This window comes from Carassius auratus, linkage group LG44F (assembly GCF_003368295.1).
Source record: "Carassius auratus strain Wakin linkage group LG44F, ASM336829v1, whole genome shotgun sequence".
In the NCBI taxonomy this organism is placed as follows: Eukaryota; Metazoa; Chordata; class Actinopteri; order Cypriniformes; family Cyprinidae; genus Carassius; species Carassius auratus.
Genome location: NC_039298.1, coordinates 4,850,140 through 4,870,521, shown reverse-complemented (window position 1 = coordinate 4,870,521; position 20,382 = coordinate 4,850,140). Strand labels below are relative to the sequence as shown.

Below are 20,382 nucleotides of genomic sequence, written 5' to 3'. Positions count from 1 at the left end.
CCCAATCACATGAATGCTTTTGTCATGTCTAGTGTAGATCTACGATGTGACAGCAAAAACATGGTGAGTGTTAAGTAAAGAAAAGTGGACACTGAAAATAGATGATTCAAATGTGAATGGACTGAACAGTTTTGAGTGAGTGACTGATAAGTTACCATCTTTGTTAAGGATGTTGGTTCGCAGTGAGTTCACAGTTTTAATGTAAGTTTGTTTTAGAATCAATTATTTTCAAGGTTTGAGGAAAAATATCTCACTATTGCTAAAAAAGATTACGCAAAATAACATTTAAACTCACATTAGACACATTAAAAAATGAATAAAGCACATGATTTATCATAATCTCATAATCACTGTCATATTCTATATGTTGTTTCTGCCTTCTGCCTCTCAAAAAATAAAAAGCATTTCTAAAATAGAATTCCATGTTGCTTATTGTCACATGGGTGGTTAGGACAAAATATACGTCTGGTTAGGACACACTGTGTTACAGTTTGCCCCAGTCCCCCACAAAAAATAAATCGAAGTATAAAAATATTAATGCTGACAGATCTAATAATTGAATCTGCAACTAGGGAAAGTGGAGAGAAGAGATCCAGTCTAGGAACAGGCAGGAACAGTTGATTTGCATGGCAGACTTTTTGTTTGTTCATTTGCTTTTAATATTCAACAGCCAAAGTTCTTCTGTATCTAAATGCAAAAATGTTTATGATTCTTTGAACAAAACAGACTACTGGGTGGAAAATCTGAATATTTATCTTGTATTTATCTTTATTTATCGATTATGTAAAAAGCAAGATTTATATAATATTTGTATTAATAATAACATATATATATATATATATATATATATATATATATATATATATATATATTTATATATAATAGGTCAGTGGTCCTTGGCTTGGTATCATTGGCAGAATTCAACCCCCTGGTGAAAACTAATTGAGGAACCCTGATCAAGGGCTTTTTTTTTTTTTCATTATTCTTTTTTCAGCACCAGACTGCTGATCTTTTTTTCCCCTTTCTCTTTTTTTTTCCTTTGTTGTTTTAGTTTTTTTTTTTTTCTGGGCATAGTTGTCCATAAATTAGATCATTTGCAGTCAGCTGTAAGACTCAGGTAGCTGCAAGGCTGTGGTCCATACCTTCTGTGTTTGGAAATGTAATGGGTGGTGCCATATGGGTGTGGATCTATAAATATAGAGGATCACAGCAGTCCGACTAGACTGGAACGGTCCTCTACTTGAACTCAGCTCACATACAACAGGAAACATGAACAAAGTCTTTCTTGGACTGTTTGCAGTTGCTCTTTATTTCGCAGTGGGTAAGATACAGTTTTTGTATTATTTTCCTTTGTGTCAAAGTCTACTAAATTATGTTTCATAAGTGCACACTGTGAATGTGACTTTGATTAGCAATTATAACTGTAGATTATTTGTTGCTTAGTTCTGGTTGGTTTATTTGTGTGATGCATGAACTACATTCCTTCCACATTATTCCAGTCATTGTGGAACATGTGAATCTGTGAGTCATCAACATATTAAATTTAGGAGACTCTGGTTTACTGTATATGTGTATTGCTGTAAAGTATTGCCCCCTCCCCTAGTGCTTGTTTATGAGACAGACACAGGTTAACTTGAGGTACAGAGGCTCACCCAGTTGGCAAACGAACTTGGCAGAATTCGCCCACTGATGAGGCAGTCAGTTTGGCTTTAGACCAATATGGTTTCTAATACTGTTTTTATAATAGAAAATAATACAAAAACTGTATCTTACCACAGCGCTGAAGATCTGCCCCATCTCTCCTGTTATTTTGTAAAATGAATATATTGGAGAAACAATAAAGCAGGCAGTTAATTTACGTTGTACAGAGAGAATATATATTTCTAATATTGTGTAGTTTTAAAATCTTGGACCGATTAGATATTGTAATGTAATCTCACTTCGTTTTTTGGTGCTTGCTCCTTTTCTTGGGTGAAAGGTGACTGGAAAAAACAAACAAACACTGAAGGTCTCAGCTAAAAATCTACGCAAATGCTGGTTATCATGCACCCAAAAGCACATAACATTTCCATACATTAGGACTAAGTACACTTCATCATTTGCACTCCATTAGAACAAACACTGAGTCATTTTCAGCACTAGCCATTAACAGAGATTTGGTTAAAGGGTAAGTTCACCCAAAAATGAAAATTAGCCCATAAATTATTCACCCTCAAGTCATCTTCTTTCAGATGAATTCCCTTTGCCAAATAAGGAGACTTTGCTTCCTTTGCTCCTGTTAAAGGGGTCATATGATGCGATTCAAATTTTTCCTTTCTTTTTGTATTGTTACAAGCTCTCTGTGCATAAAGAAGATCTGTTGCAAAGACTAAAGTCTCAAATCTGAAGCGATATTCTTTATCAAAGTTAAGACCCCCCCCCCCCCCCAAAAAAAAAAAACCTTGTTTAAACATGCCCAAACATCTCTACATCACTATCTGGAAATATTTTGTAATGTCACGCAAATGTTGACACAAAGAAAGAAAGCGTGGTTTCAGTGACACAGTGTTGAAGCAGTCATGTCAGGGTGATGTTGTGTATATCTAGAAGAAAGCAAAAGCACTTTATTTGGCCTTCAAAAAAGTAGATGCATTTAGGAATCTTTAAGAATACTTACAACAGAACAGCAACGCATTTTATGGACGACTGGTTTATGAACCTAGGAGAGGAGGTAATTCTAACTTTGTTACGACAATCTGGCGCTTCTGAATCACCTACTGTAAGTATGTTTTGTTATTAGTTGAAGTATTTGCTGTATTTGAAGTATTTACTGTTTTGTTCATTGTGTGTGTGTGTGCATGAACGTGCTTATGTGTGAGAGAGAGAGAGAGAGAGAGAGACGAATGTTGGTTTTCACGAGCTTCACCGGTGCATGCACAGTGCCAACCTCGCACTCATCCTCCTGGAGTTGCTTCTGTGTACAACTGTTGATACAAGCTAGATTAAATGGATTCTTATGTTTTGAATATGGAAATGCAAAAATGCAGAGATTCGCTACAGGAGGCCTTTGTTCACCTTATGGAACTGTGTGAAACACTTTTTATTAAGAATGGGCAATTTTTATTTCACTTCTTTTGGACTGATGCATGTACAGTGCCCCTAAGGTGACATGGTCGGTAAACTTAGTTTTGTTGTGACCCTGACATAATTACATGATAATATGTTGTGGCCACAAAATATTAATTTGAGATAACTCATGGGAATGTGATATTATGTTGTGGCCACAAGATCATTTTGTAAGGTAACAAATTCTTTATGTCGTGAGCTCAAGATGTTATGCTGAGGGAACAACATCCATTTCTCATGAGTTTCTCACGGCTAATTAATAGACCATAACCCTTTAGTGATGGAGTTGTCCCTTCCAACTTTAGTCAGCACCACAACATTTCAGTAAATAGACCAACTGGTATGATGGATTAGAAGTGTAAAGAAAATTGACCGCTCATTCAGTCAAACTGAGGGATTGTTTGTAACCAACCTCATGGGAACATGGGTTTTAAATAATATTCAATATAATGATACAGCGAGTGATTATACTAAGGGCCCTGTTGGTTCGATTATGTTCCCTTAAGGAAAAAAAAAATTAGGAGTTTATCTACACTTTTTTTTTTGGAGCTGATTATTTTCTTGGTCTCTTCAGTAACCTAATAGCTGGTTTGTTGTATATGGAACATGTTGCCTCAAGGGATATTGCATCGGCTCAGTAACTGTAATTTGACAAATTGATGCTGCAATATTTGCTCACTTTATGTTACAGCTCTGTCATCATAGAGAATGGACTTTTAATCAAATTATTAATCCTGTTCCTTGAGATCTAACTTCCTGCAAAGTTCAGTTATAACCCTGTTCAAACACAACTGAACTGTCTAATTACCAGCTAACCTTAAATTATATGTATGTCTGCACTATGTTTGTACTTTCTGTACGAGAAGCTCCTGACACCAAGACAAATTCCTTATGTGTGTACAGTCATGGCCAAATGTTTTAGCAGTGACAGAAATGTTGTGTTTTGCAAAGTTTGCTGCTTCAGTATTTGTAGATTACTTTTCCACATGTTTCTATGGAATACTGACAAACAGTGATACCTTTTGAGGAATGCCCACAGGTTCTCTATGGGATTTAGATCCAGAGAGTTGACTGGACACGGATCCAAAATTTAAATGTAATGATCTTCGAACCACTTCTTTATCACTCTTGCTTGGTGACATGGTGGTTCATCATGCTGGAAAATGCACAAATCATCACCAAATTGCTCATGGATCGTTGGAAGAAGTTGCTCTTGCAGGATGTTTTAATACACTTCTTTGTTATTGGCAGTGTTTTGGGGCAGAATTATGTTTGAAAAGCATGGTCTCAGGATGCTTCACTGTTTGAATGTCACAGGACTCATGGTAGTGTTCACCTTTTCTTCTCCGAACAATCCATTTTCCAGATGTCCCAAACAATCGGAAGGGAGCTTCATCAAAGATAATTTCTTTTCATCAGTCTTCTGCTGTCCAATCTTTGTACTTCCTGCAGAAATGTAGTCTGTCCTTGCTGTTTTTCTTGGAGAGAAGTAGCTTCTTTGCTGCCCTTGACACCAGGCCCTTGTCCAAAAGTCTTGTCTTCACAGTTCGTGCAAATGCTCTCACACCAACCTGCTGTCATTCCTGAGTGAGCTCTGCACTGCTGGAGAAACGATTATGTAGCCGACTCCTCAGGAGGAGACAGTCCTGGTGCTTGCTGGACTCTCTTGGACGTCCTTAAGACTTCTTCACTGCAATCAAACCTCCCTCCTTGAAGTTCTAGATGATCCGGTAATTGGTTCTGTCAGGTACTTAATCAATTTGACACCACATGCACTACAAATATTTACAACAAAACCAATTTGTTTGCTTGTTAGCATTTGCAGCACCTGATGCAGCACCTGTTTTGTTTTGTTTTTTCTGGTGCCTTTTCTATTTGCATGTGTTTTCTGAAGTTGCAGCATGTTAAACTTTCTCTTCTACCATACATAAGGTCGTTTTGATGCTAAATGATGATGGCTGCACATGCTTCTTTTGAGGTAACCATTGCTAACAAGAACACAATGATTGGAAGTGCATCTTCCCTCCTTTTATAGCAATTGGTCTGCTCTTACAATCTTGTAAGTATGATAGTGATTAATCTGACAAGTACTCATTCACATTGCTGATTTGATTAGTCAATTAATGCCAGCTGGTCACTTTGTGTCAGGATCAAGGAACAGATCATTTTATTTTTAATTTTCTTGTGAAAAGCAAACTTTACAAAACAAAAAAATTATATCACTGCCAAAACTTTTGGCCATGACTGTAAACACACTTGACAACAAATTTCTTTCTGATTCTGATTCTGATTCTGATTCTAATTAAGATATTCAGGAGCATTTGATAATTACAGATCACTGTGTTAGATCAGGGTTGGAGCTGAACTTTATAGGTAGGTAGATCTCCAGAAACAGGACTTGACAGCCCTGGTGTAAACAATACTATAAAATCACAGCGAAAGCATTTGGTTTGCCTTCCCAATTCAGTCATCAAATTATTTTTTAAATGGACTCAATGTCAATGATAAATATGCTATACTCTGAAAGTGATCAAAGCATGGTGTCCCATACTCAGAATTTGAACCCATCCTAGTGCACACACACAGCAGTGAGCAGTGAACACACACACCATGAACACACACAGTGGGCAGCAGCTGGGGGTTCTGTGCCTTGCCCAAGGGCACCCAGTGATGTTATTGAAAGTGGAAAAAAGCGCTGGCCATCAAAGATATAATTATATATTAAACAAATTAGCTATATAGCGTTCATTCATATTTGTAATGTTATTTTTAATATATATTGTATATTTAATGAACAAGACTCGTTCCTCTCTTTGCTATGTAAAACCACAAATAAATGTAGCATCATCTGTAGCATTTATATAGCAATAAATGCTGCAAGCAGCCTGGGGTGACACACCTTCAGTCAATCTGCATTCTTCTCTTATCTTATAAAACATATTTCAGTGAGTTATGCTTCTTTTTCTTTTAGGCTCACACTGTTATTTTAATATAAATATCAGTTGCACAGCAGTGAGCAGTGAGCAGTGAGCAGTGAACACACACCATGAACACACACAGTGGGCAGCAGCTGGGGGTTCGGTGCCTTGCTCAAGGGCACTCAGTCATGGTATTGAAAGTGGAAGACAGCGCTGGCCATCTGTGTACTGTTACAAAAAAAAACGTTTTACACAATTATGAGCCCCTTCTCCTTGTTTACCCTGTGTTTTCTTTAAGCCATTTGAATGCTATTGTTTAATTGGTTGTTGAATAAGTCAGACCCCTATTAATGAACTGCGACTGGGATTAGAACATGGAAGTAACTGTCTTGGGTATATAATATGGGACATTTGCTGTAGGGTATGTGTATTTTCTCATTGTTTAGGCATGTGTGTAAGTACAAAAGTGTACAATACAGTTTAAGTACAAAAGTGTCATTCCTGCTTCCTGTTAGCCGTGCTGCTGGTTTGTGATTTGTAGCTCCATGTACAAACCTGATTTCAAAAAAGTTGGGACACTGTCCAACTTGTGAGTAAAAGTTTTTATTCACAATAGAATATAGATAAGATATCAAATGTTGAAAGTGAGTCATTTTGAAATGTCATGCCAAATATTGCCTTATTTTGGATTTCATGAGAGCTACAGATTCCTAAAAAGTTGAGACAGGTAGCAATAAGAGACCAGAAAAGTTAAATGTACATATAAGGAACAGCTGGAGGACCAATTTGCAACATATTAGTGTCACAGTGTCTGGGTTGTGTTCCCTGGGTATCCACTAGATGTCCTCTTTTCCCACGATGTCTGTCACTTCATTAACCACAATCCTCACATCTCTGCCTGAATCATTTCACCCAGCTGTCACTGGTTATTCTCTCCCTGTGTATTTAGTATGTGTGACGGAGTCCTTGTGAATTCGCCACTACCCAAGAAGTCTGCCAGCCCAGAGCCACTGCCCAAGATGGCCACTGGCCCAGAGCCACGGCCCAAGATGGCCGCCTGTCCAGAGTCATGGCCCAAGATGGCTGCTTTATCAGCGCCGCTGCACAGGATGACAGCCAGAGTTGACCCTCCAGAGTTGAGTCAGATTCCTGTTGACCTTCCAGAGTCGAGTCAGGCGCCCGTTGACTTTCCAGAGTTGAGTCAGGTTCCAGTTGACCCTCCAAGGTCGAGTCAGGTGCTCATGGACCCTCCATAGTTGAGTCAGGTGCTCATGGACCCTCCAGAGTCAGGGTTAGTCACCGTTGACCTTCCAGAGTCAGGGCTAGTTCCCGCTGACCCTCCAGAGTCGAGTCAGGTTCCAGTTGATCCTCCAGAATTGAGTCAGGTGCTCGTGAACCCTCCAGAGTCGAGTCAGGTGCTCATGGACCCTCCAGAGTCAAGGTTAGTCACAATTGAACCTCAAGAGTCAGGGTTAGTCACCGATGACCTCCATGAGTCAGGGCTAGTCACCGATGACCTTCCAGAGTCAGGGCTAGTCACCGATGACCTTCCAGAGTCAGGGCTAGTCACCGATGACCTCCCAGAGTCAGGACTAGTCACCGATGACCTTCCAGAGTCAGGTCTAGTCACCGATGACCTGCCAGAGTCAGGGCTAGTCACCGCTGATCTTCCAGAGTCAGGGATAGTCACTGCTGACCTTCCAGAGTCAGGAATAGTCACCGCTGACCTTCCAGAGTCAGGACTAGTCACCGATTACCTTCCAGAGTCAGGGCTAGGTACCATAGACTTTCCAGAGACAAGGCTAGTCACCGTTGACCTTTCAGAGTCGGGTCAAGTAACTGGTGATCTTCAAGGGCCGAGAAAAGTCACCGGTGATCTTCAAGGACTGAGTCAAGTCACCGGGGATCTTCATGAACAAGGGCAGGTCACCACTGACCTTCATGAACAAATGCAAGTCACCAATAATCTTCATGAGCAGAGTCAGGTCAGCACCGATCTTCTGGAATCCAGTAGAAACACCATGGGATTACCAGAGTTTCGTCCTCCCGTTGGTCCGACCACAAGGACGTGGTGGTCTTCTGCTCCGCCCTGGGGTACTCTGGCCTCGACCACAAGGACGTGGTGGTCTTCTGTTCCACCCTGGGGGGCATTTGTCCCAACCACACGGAGGTGGTGGTCTTCTGCTCCGCACTGGGGGGCTCCTGCCCTGACCACATGGTTGTGGTGGTCTTCTGCTCCGCCCTGGGGGGCTCTCGTCCTGACCACACGGTTATGGTGGTCTTCTGCTCCGCCCTAGAGGGCTTCCGCCTTGTCCACAGGGTTGTGGTGGTCTTCTGTTCCGCCCTGTGGGACTCTGTTTTGTGTTTACACTTCTGGTGTCTGTTCCCCATGAGCCTCCACCTGTCCGCCTCCTTCCTGGTCTCTGTTTTGTAGTCTTGTCGTGGAGCGTCTGGGAGCCGCTCCATGGGGGGGGGGGTATTGTCACAGTGTCTGGGTTGTGTTCCCTGGGTATCCACTAGATGTCCTCTTTTCCCACGGTGTCTGTCACTTCATTAACCACATTCCTCATGTCTCTGCCTAAATCATTGCACCCAGCTGTCACTGGTTATCAATCATTGCACTCAGTAATTTCCCCATTAGCATTTGTCTCTCCCTGTGTATTTAACCCGGTCTGTCTTAATATGTGTGACAGAGTCCTTGTGAATTCATGTCCATCATTCAGTCGTGCACTTGCCTTGTGTTCGTGTTTTGTTTTCATGTTGGATTATTATTCTGGTTTTGACCCATGCCTGGACTGTTTACTCTTTGGATAGCCCTTAATAAAGACATACTCGCATTTGGATCTCTCTCCGTGTATCCTTGTATCCTCGTCGTGACAATTAGGTCAATTGGCAACATGATTGGGTATAAAAAGAGCCTTTCAGAGTGGCAGTGTCTCTCAGAAGTCAAGTTGGGCAGAGGATCACCAATTCCCCGAATGCTGTGGTGAAAAATAGTGAAGCGATGTCAGAAAGGAGTTTCTCAGAGAAAAAAATTGCAAAGAGTTTAAAGTTATTATCATCTAATGTGCATCATATCATTCAATGATTCAGAACAATCTCTGTGCGTAAGGATCAAGGCCAGAAAACCATACTGGATGCCCATGATCTTCGGGCCCTTAGACGGCACTGCATCACATACAGGAATGATACTGTAATGGACATCACAACATGGGCTCAGGAATACTTCCAGAAAACATTGTCGTTTGAACACAATCAACAGTGCCATTCGCCATTGCAGGCTAAACTCAACAGGTCAAAAAAAAGAAGCCATATCTAAATATGATCCAGAAGCACAGGAGTTTCCTCTGGGCCAAGGATCATTTAAAATGGACTGTGGCAAAGTGGAAAACTGTTCTGTGGTCAGAAGAATCAAAATTTGAAGTTCTTTTTGGTAAACTGGGATGCCATGTCATCCAGACTAAAGAGAACAAGGGCAACCCAAGTTGTTATCAGCGCTCAGTTCAGAAGCCTGCATCTCTGATGGTATGGGGTTGCATGAGTGCGTGTGGCATGGGCAGCTTACACATCTGGAAAGGCACCATCAATGAAAGGTATGTCCAAGTTCTAGAACAACATATGGTCCCATCCAGACATCTACTCTTTCAGGGAAGACCTTGCATTTTCCAACATGACAATGCCAGACCACATACTGCATCAATTACAACATCATGGCTGCGTAGAAGAAGGATCCAGGTACTGAAATTGTCAGCCTACAGTCCAGATCTTTCACCCATAGAAAACATTTGGCATATAATAGGTAGATGTCTTCGATGTCCTCCACGGAAAGAGCCGACAGACACATGACTCACCAATATAGCCTTACCTTTTAAATAAATAAACCATGACCTGTAGACTTATATTTTCATTTTGAATTATTGAATATTGAATTCATTATTCTCTTTATGCTCTCCTTCTGTTTGCTTTGGTGTGTCTGATAAAGGACAGATGGTTAATGGCTGGTCTATGTGCTAATACAGTAGCCTACATCGGGCAGTACATCCAAAAGCCCACCTCAGTCATAGGCTTCAAATATAGTTTTTTTTTAATCTAAAAGATGTAACAACTGTACATGGCCCTTCAATCTAATGTTAACCTACAGAACTGTGCGCTATTGAAGTGTGTGTGGACACTGAACAGCAGCTCTCACGGCAGGACAGATGGAGGCACCAGTGCTCTCTTGTGTCTTTTAAAATACTCTGTAAATTTTGGTCATACAGATAAAAGTAATAAATCTTTCAAATTCGTATACATTTATTTGTGTGCATTCAGAATAACAAAGAAACGTTGTGCTTCTGTAAAATAATTAAGACAAACAATATGTGGTTTCTGCACATGACTGAGAAACTTTGAAACTCTGTGAATGAAAAATAAATCTAGAGGATTAAATGTCTATGTTCAAATGAATAATAATAATAATAATATTAATAATAATAAAATAAAATAGAAAATGTGTGTTAGCATGGATGATTTACATTAAATGTAATGTTGCGCCCAATGCACAATGTGCATTAAGGTGGCTTTCGGTTCAATAAAATAACAAAAAAAACACTACATATTTAATTTTTATCTAACTAAAGTGAGCATGCTTTGATCTGTACTGTATTTTTTTTACATTATTATTATTTTTTTATTATTTTTTTTTTTTACTGTAACTGACAGATTCCGGTAAAAAAAAAAAAAACAACAACAACACGGGAGTGGGAGGGAATGGGAGTGATTCTTCTGGGATTGAAATGGGATGGGATTTTCCTCCAGTGTTTTCGTGGGATTGGGACGGGACAGGATTTTTTTTTGCTTTAGTGGGACGGAGAGATTTAAAATCCACTACCATGTCACCCTCTATCTACCCCCGACCAGTACAGCAAGGTTTTATAGTAGTTTTTCAGCATTTCAGGTGTTTCACATGTCTCGTATACTTGCCAGAATCTAGAACACACATTGAGAGGAGAAAGGGTTGATGAGAAATGTTGAAAATTTTACCCATGTTCCTTATTTGGTCCATTTGAGAAACATGCAAAACTGTGCAATAATGCTCTTACCTGTCCATTGACACAGGCCATATTACTCTTTAATCTGTAGAAACTTCTACCCCTTTTTTATTTTTATTTTTTTATTGAAATGCATTTCATGTTTCTGACAGTTGAAATGTATTTTTGTGTCTCAGGTCAGGCACTGCAGTGTTATGAGTGTAATTTGGGTTTGTGGAATCTCTGCATTACAAGCAAAAAGACGTGTGATGCCGGACAGCAGTGCTTCAGCGGGATAGGGAAAGCTGGTGAGTTTATGCTCTTCAAGAGCTGTTGGACACCTTTAGTTTTATGTGTTTTTAAAGCTTAATCTGTTCTTCTTGCATCTCAATTTAGGTGGATTAGTGGATATTAAGATGAAAGGATGTCTTGAAGTGTCCAAATGCAACAAAACTGAACAGGTGAATTTCCCGTCCAACTCAAGCACCAATGTGTACCAGATGATGAAGACGTGCTGCTCTGCTGACCTGTGTAACTCCGCTCCGGCTCACTTTCATGTGTCTGCCCTCAGCATGGCCTTCACTGCCATTAGCTCGCTCTTCATGGTCAAACTCCTCATTTGAGGAGGATACACAGCACCACTGAGCAAATCATGCATACTAAACAAGCCAAATTTATTAGTTGCAAAATAATCTATGGAATTAATACATTTTCAGTAGATTGCCCAGTAGTGATACTTTCAACATACCATCATTTTCTGCATAGATACATAGCTTAAATCTGTTGAATATCAGCAATAAAGGCCATTCTGACTATAGATAAGCTCCTCACCCTACTAACATTAATTAAAACCAACAATACATAGTTAGGTGGTTTACACACATATGCACACACACACACACACACACACACACACACACACAGACATGCACATATGTCAGCATGCAATCTAACAGATTCTTTGACCTTTCTTTAGGGGCGTTTGAGAAATAAAAACCTTATTAAATAAACAACCTTCAGATGTTGATAGCAGCTTGCTGTGTGTTTGTATGATAAAATTTCTTCTGAGGTCCTAGTTTTTGTAACCATTTAATTTGAATGTTGGGGTTTCGTCTATAGTACTGTACATGTGTGCCAATTCATTTACACAGGACGTTCTTCATTTTTTTTTTTTGTATTCTGTTAATGTGTTTCTTTACATTGCTTACTGAAAGAAATGTATGTAAAATGCAAGAATTTAGGAAGAAAGGTTTTTTTGGTGGTGCTGGTGGTGGGGGGGGGGGGGGTCACAGAATGCAGCACTTGCATGTTCTGACAAATGACCTGTTTTAGTTGCCATCATGCTGTGTGAAAACAATGTAAATATAAGAGCAATAAAATAGTAGTTAATAAAAGTAAAATCAAGTCTCCTTTATTTAAATAGCACTTTATACAATATTGTGTCAAAGCACTTTTCAGTGTCAAACAGGACGATAGTGTGTTTATAATGCAAGAAGACAATAACAAAGAGTACACCTTTCAGTTAAAGTCAGTTTATTATTGATTCAGTGATGTCATCTGTATATATGAGTGTTCCTGGTTAATTAATGCAGCCTAAAAATCCTTTAACAGACTTGAATATTAGAAATGTGTTTGTGTGTTATGTGTAGACCAGATGAGTCCTGCAAGCACTGGGTTCTGTTTAATTATTCATGAATTCACAAATATGATCATTTCTTTATTAGACGTAACACTTACTCAGAGCAGCATGATTCACCAATTAGGTATTTATTACATCAGTGTTGTCAACCAGCATCATGACACACATGCTGCACAATTCAGCCCACAGCAAAACTCTTCAAAAATCCCCAGGAAATACATTCTAAAAATGGATCACATGATTACTTTTGTTATCAGTTACAAAGAAACTGGGAGTGGCTCATTTCCTTTCTTGCTCAACTTACCACATTCTCTCCTATAAGAAAAATCTCATCGATTATCATGACACCCATGACAGATAATGCATTTAAACTATTCAGTGTATAGTAACACAAGCTATGGAGGCCAGCTTAGCTTTACATAGTTTTTGTTAGGAAAATAGTTTAGGTTCTAAAAAGTGTGTACATGCTCTTTGTACAAATATCAGAGAAATAAAGACTCCTTATTCTCACCTCAGTGCATCTGAAGACAACATATAAGAGTGCACTAACCTGTTTAACTGAGATATACAGGTGTCAGTATTTCCTGAGAAAGTCAACAAATGAGCATCATTTACATCATTTAAAATAATTTGAAACATGAAGGTGATAAATCATGTTTTTTGTTTTTTTTAGGGGGCCACTTGTTGGTACATAGTCTTGACCATGTCACTAAACCGAAACCTAACCTTAACCATGACGAATCCCTAAAATCAGAGGAAATGTTGGATGAACGACACTGATGTACAAGCACCAAACACTGATCGCAAGCCTAAACTTCACAACCGCTATAAACTGATTCTTCAGATTTGATTGCTTCATCACTTGGTAAAATCAGGTTCTGCTGGGTACATTATGTTTAGATGATTATACGATTATATTGAGATGAATCAAAAGATGTCCATCCTGTAACACGCTACAAAATCACAGACGCTGCATGTCTAGAGTGAGTGAGTGTATGTGTGTACCTTTAATTGATTTATTGTTGTATTTTTCTTTCAGGGTGTGGGTTAGGGTTAGTTTACAACATTTACAAGTATAAAAAAAGACGCCTACAAAACATCCAAATTTATATAGCTACGTAAACGTGTGTGCGTGCATGTGCATTTGTGTGTGTCACCTTTATTTATATAGCGATTTAAACAAAACAAAAATACATCGCGTCAAAGCAAACTGAACAACATTCATTCAGTGTGTGCGTGTGTGTGCTCTTGCTTTTGTGACATATCAGGACACAACTCTGTATAATGACATGGGTATGACACAGGTATTACAAGGAGAGGGTGACTTATGAGGACATAACCCATTTCCCCATTTTTCAAAACGCTTATAAATCATACAAAATGAGTTTTTTTGAGAAAGTAAAAATGCACAAAGTTTCCTGTGAGAGTTAGGGTTAGGTGTAGGGTTGGGGTAGGGCCATAGAATATACAGTTTGTACAGTATAATAACCATTACGCCTATGGGGTGAACACACTTTTCGCAAAAACAGTGTGTGTGTGTGTGTGTGTCATTATTAAGATATCTCTTAACTCCCCCAACCAGATCGCTCTGTTCATTCTTCACAATCAAATGATTTTTCTTCACTGTCTGTCCTATGTCAAACCCTCACCTCTCTATCAGGCCGTATATCTGGACGTATCCAGAGCAGTCTAGTGTGCTCAGATCAACATGATGATCAGAACTGTGCTTGCAGTCATTGCAGCGATTGGATTAGTTACTCTCAGTAAGTCTACAATAGACTCCCCTTAGTTCATTTAATATTTCAGATTTCTAAATATATTTTTAAGAAGTATCCTCTGCTCTTCAAGGCAGCATTTACTTGAAAAAAATACAATAAAACAGTAGTACTGAAAACTATTATTACTATTAAAAATTTAATTTCTAATTGAATATATTTTAAAATGTAATTTATTCCTGTGATGGTAAAGCTGAATTTTTCAATTAAAGAAACATTCTTATTGTTATTAAGAACGTGATTTAAAAATATGATTCTTTAAACAGGGCATTCTGCTGAGACTTTAGCTTTGATAACGCTATTCACTGTTGGTCATCTAGATCCCTAACCCTAGCCAATCCTTGAACTTAACTACTACAATAACTACCTCACTTACTATCACTAACCAGTAAATAAGAGTTTCTAGAGAAAACACAATGAGTCTAACGTTTCTAAAGTGTGTTTGTTAAAATTACAGTAAAAATAGCATAAGCATAAGAAAAATGCTTGTGATAAAGGGAGGGAAAATGTTAGGTAAGATAATGTTAGGTTACTTTAGGTTAAAGGTTGACATTATGATAATCCTGTGCTGTTCTTTGTTTTACATTTATGTAGTGGAAGATAATTTACTGTCATTTAACAATGTGAACATTTTGGGCCCTATCATACACCCCATGCAATGTGACGCAAGGCACAGTGTCACGGGGTGATGGACGAAGAGGAACTATTATCCCGGGAAATGTTTCCGGATGGGAGCAGTTTAGCGAGACACCGGGCCGGTTCCGGGGTTTCCCCCATGTATTTTGTCCGGGCGCAGTGATTTAATGAAGAGACGAGCCTCAGCTGTGCGATAGGAGGAAAGTCAACGTCTATTGGGACACAGATTCCCTACTGAATGCACCACCTCAAGGAGTTTACCCAGAGACACCACAGACGGACAGCAAGGTAAGTATTAAAATTCAGTTTTATTAAGTTAAGATTTTAGTATTTAGGATCTTAACTTAATGAAACTGAACTTTTATTAATTACCTTCCTGTCCGTCTGTGGTGTCTCTGGGTAAACTCCTTGAGGAGGTACATTCAGTAGTGGCCTCTTCCGTCCCGTGATAACAGCACAAGTGTGTTTGTTAGTTTCAGTCCGGCACCATTCGCATTCACCCATCCATCGCTTGTCATTTAATTAACAAATGCATTTGCGCTAATTTTTGTGCCCATGGTCTAAAAAAGAGGTATGTTCATGTGCATTGCTGGTGCATTGCTATTTTAAGGAGCTGAAAATAGACTGTGCCATAGACCAACTCATACCTGGTCTAAAGTCTGCTGCAATGTTGTTTCTTTCTTATTTAGACTGAGTGTTAGTATAGGCGGGTCCACAACATTTGTACACGCTGCTTATTAAACACAGGGACGCACAGCAGCACACAAACATGCCGAATATTAATCTCTCTGTAATTAATCTCACTGTAATCTTGGAATTAATCTAGATTAAAATGTCTCATTTGAATTCTACCAAAGGCATTCAGAATATGTGTGCTACCCAAATAAAATAATGACTAAAAGTAAGTCTTTGAGAATTGGGTTTCTCAAGACATGTGGTGCATTAGACCAGGGGCTCATCTCCTGTTTCCAAAATGCATCACAAACTGCTTGAGAAAGCTGTAAACTAATTCCACAGTGCACAAGGTGCAAACAACCTTACGCCTGTTTCACACATAATCCGTCTGCAGTGCGTATTCGTTGCATATTTTTTCACGCACCCATGTTAACGGTCCGTCATTGTGTTCCAGGAGCGTTGCGTCTGCAGTGCAGCGATCGTTCACGTACCGAGTAGCGGACTGCAAACATGTCCTGTGTGAAAGCACAATGAGTATGAATCTGTGCTGCTTCAGCACCACATACGTAATGCACACGGGCTGCATACCCACTGCGAGGTTTCCTTTGGGAAGCTTCTTAAAAAAAAAAATCCCTGAAGCAAACCCAGCGGCTTCAGCTGCATCCATGTAAGCATGTCACGTTTGATGTGGTAATTTCACAGTAGTCATACACAAAGGTTCGAAGACTCATCCCCCCCCCCCCCCCCCCCTAAAGATTCGGCTAGGTATACATCCGCGCTAAAATATCAAGGTGAAAGTCATCATAGCTCGCCTAGTATAGACCCAGCTCTCAACCCAATTTTGAGAACAGATTAAAGGCGATATTTTTTTTAACGCCGATAAGAGTCTCCCGTTAATGCAGCACATTAACGCAGATAACGGCCCACCACTAATATATATATATATATATATATATATATATATATACATATATAACTTGTAAATAGTTACTGAATTACTCAATCAGTCACTCCATAAAAGCCATTGTGTTCTCACACCAAATCAGTGTCATTTTAAATGGATTACCCAGCACATTTCAGGGAGGGATATTTTATAAGTTTACAAGAATGCTCTGTTGTCCTTCTGATTCTCCAAGTGAAACCCTGATGTGTAATACCTGTAAAATGGGCATTCTAGGCAAATTTTTATTTAGCTCCCAAGTGTCCTGCGCTGCCTCCGAGCCCAGCTGCTACAACGCCAAAATAGGTCAGTCAACACACACACACACGCACGCACGCACACACACACACACACACATTTATTAAAGCCCAACCTGTGTTCTGAAAACATTATTATGTTTATTAATAGTATTATTTCTAAAGAGATGCTGAAATCTTGCTGTTTGTGGTCTCTAATTGTTATGTTTTAACTGACTAAAACATATATAAAACTCTTGGGGTAAACCATGTTCGAATAACAAAACCAACATTCAGGGATACTGATCTTCTTCTGGATTTATTACTTTAAGGAACACAACTCACAATTACAAGTGGCAGTGCCACCCACAGGCACAATGGGGAAATAACGATATTACATACATAACATTTCCTCCCCTCTTACTCAACAAACAAAAGAAAAACAATGCATTCTAAGCTACTCAAAAAATATGCATTTTTTTTTTTTTTTTTTTTTTTTTACTCTTGCCTCGAGCCAGTTCGGGGATTATTCTGCCCCTTGTCAGAACAGACTCACTAACATAACTAATTACATTTCAGTTCAACAGGAGTTTCTCATGGCTTTATAATGTCAGACGATTGGGCCGTTTAATCACTCTGGCTGGATAACGTCTGACCTGCACTGATGGAATGTCGAGTTTGCCTTGATTTATCTGAGACTCTGACGTGTCATTGTTAACATCCTGTTCCCTGGTTGGTGGTGCTGAAGAAGAGTCATATACAGAGGTCTGTACAGGAACAGATACATCACTGATGTCAGGTGGTTGTGTCACCTGTTTCAGCTGTTTGATTCAGAATGGACAAGAGTTGATCAGCATGGCGTCGCCATTCCGCAGAAGCTCCTACATCCACATTATAAGATACTGGACCATCTTGAGCCGTCACCACACCTGATGTCCATCTTTCTCTCCCTCTGTAATCATGAGCCAGAACAGCATCGCCGACTCCAAACTGTCATGGTTTTGAACGACCAGCACGGCGGAGGACCTGTGAGGTCTGTGAGAGTCGCACGGCAGCTGTCACACTGGGTTTCAAGGCATCCAGCCGTGTGTGCAGTTGTCGTCCCAAAAACAACAAAGTTGTTGGATGTGGTGTGTTGCGATACATCAGCAAGAATGTTTCCAACCATCTCTAAACAGTAGAAGAGCCTTAAGATGTCTTAAATGCTTGTTTTAGCAACTGAACAAACCTTTCAGCCTGCCCATTGGTTTCTGGATGATATGGGGCTGAACGGATATGCTTCACATGTTTGGCCTTCAGGAAAGTTACAAACTCCTGAGAGACAAATTGTGGTCCATTATCCACAATTACTTCAGGCAGTTCATAATGACTGAAAGGGTTCCGCAAAACTTCAATTGTTCTCCCTGCTGTTGTTGATCAATCAATTGCACCTCAGGCCACTTCGAATGTGCATCAACTACGACTGGGTACATGTGACCCTCACATGGGCCAGCAAAATCTACATGAATACGTTTCCATGTTGGGGTCAGGGCTAAATCCGAGTCTGTGTCATCATCATTAGACACTGCATCAGCATCAAGGCGGTGTACATTTCCCTTTTTTATGTAGCTTTTCTGCTTAAATGGGGGGAAGTCGTGTCCTAATGGTTAGAGGGTTGGACTCCCAATCGAAGGATTGTGGGTTCTAGTCTCGGGCCGGACGGAATTGTGGGTGGGGGGAGTGCATGAACAGCTCTCTCTCCACCTTCAATACCACGACTTAGGTGCCCTTGAGCAAGGCACTGAACCCCCAACTGCTCCCCGGGCGCCGCAGCATAAATGATGAACACTGCTCCGGGTGTGTGTGTGTGTGTGTGTGTGTTCACTGCTCTGTGTGTGTGCATTTCGGATGGGTTAAATGCAGAGCACAAATTCTGAGTATGGGTCACCATACTTGGCTGAATGTCACTTCACTTTCACTTTTCACTTAAATGCTATTGTTGGCCCTGCAGCTTTTGCTCTTTTCATAAACGTTACTTTTCCTGCAAACGCGACTGATATGGCCCTTTTTTCCACAAACATTACATTTTTTGTCTTTAAACCAACAATCATCATCATTATGGTTATTTTTTCCGCATCGTTTGCATTTTTTTCCGCAGTCTTACTCTTTGATAAAGCATTTACCGTCAGTGATCCGCTGAGTTGGTGTGCTTCACGTGACATTTTTTCCATGGAGACCGCCAACTCTACCGCTCTCTGAAATGTCAGCGTAGATTCAATCAACAAGCATTTTTGAGTAGCCTCACTTTTTAGGCCACACACAAATCTATCACGAAGTGCAACATCCAAATGTCCGCCAAATTCACAGTGTTCTGACAACCCTCTAAGAACTGAAACATACAGGGTCACCGACTCGCTCTCCTCATGATTCCTCTGATGGAAACGAAAACGCTCCGCAATGACCAAGGGCTTCGGCGAGAAGTGCTGCTGTAGCGTGTCTGTAATGTGCTTGAAGCTTTTCTCTCCCGGTTTGTCTGGAGTGATAAGACTTCAGAGTAGTCCATATGTTTGTCCTCCGATCACACTGAGTAGCACAGGCACTTTCTTTTCAGCCTCAATACTATTTGCTTCTATGAAGTGTTCAAATCGTTCAATGTATGAGGTCCACGGTTCGACGCTTTCCTAGCTAATCTGAACACTAAAGCTACGCAGAGAAAAGAAAATGTATGGTAACGTAACGCCTAACTAAGATCCACTATAAGTTAGTAGCGTCGTGGTCATTTTAATCCACCTCGTCACCAAATATGTTTTAACTGACTAAAACATATATAAAACTTTTGGGTTAAACCACATTCAAATAACACAACCAACATTCAGGGATACTGTTCTTCTTCTGGACTTTAAGGAACACAATTCACAATTACAATTACAAGTGGCAGTGCCACCCGCAGGCACAATGGGGAAATAACGGTATTACATACATAACACTAATAACTCTTGTCAGAGTTCAATGTGACTGGGTTTCTGAGTCTGTCATCGAGTGGCTGCACATCTGACTGTTACAACACGGCCGGGAGGGTCCTGGGAGTGGGGTACAGCGTGACCAAATCCAGCTGCGCCACAGACCTGTGCAACGGAGCGAGGGCTGCACATCTGTCCATGACTGCAGCTCTGCCCGCCTCCGTCTACACTTACATGCTGTAGATGTTACACCTCCTTCAATCAGAATCAGTCAAGATACAATATATAGATCCCATAGCTTCCTGGAACTTGAATTGTTTACTAACACAGTGTTTACTTGTCTCATTGCTAATATGTAGTGATATTTTTTCATAATCATTTACATACAATGTAAAACATATATTTAATATTCCAAACTCTTTGGAGTGAGGTGATGATATATACGAGGTGGGGCTTAATAAACAGAAACTTCTCAGCAATGAGAGGCAGGGTTAGGAACTAGCTTTGGGA

At 40.0% G+C, this 20,382-nt stretch overlaps 1 protein-coding gene across 1 annotated transcript; it reads left to right on the top strand.

The window, feature by feature from the left end:
• The first annotated feature begins 1,213 nt into the window (after positions 1-1,213).
• On the top strand, positions 1,214-12,407 carry LOC113068225 (sperm acrosome membrane-associated protein 4-like). Its single transcript, XM_026240884.1, has 3 exons — positions 1,214-1,321; positions 11,230-11,340; positions 11,429-12,407. The coding sequence occupies exons 1-3, from the start codon at positions 1,270-1,272 to the stop codon at positions 11,653-11,655; spliced, it is 390 nt and encodes a 129-aa protein (XP_026096669.1). The 5' UTR covers positions 1,214-1,269; the 3' UTR covers positions 11,656-12,407.
• Positions 12,408-20,382: the final 7,975 nt, after the last annotated feature.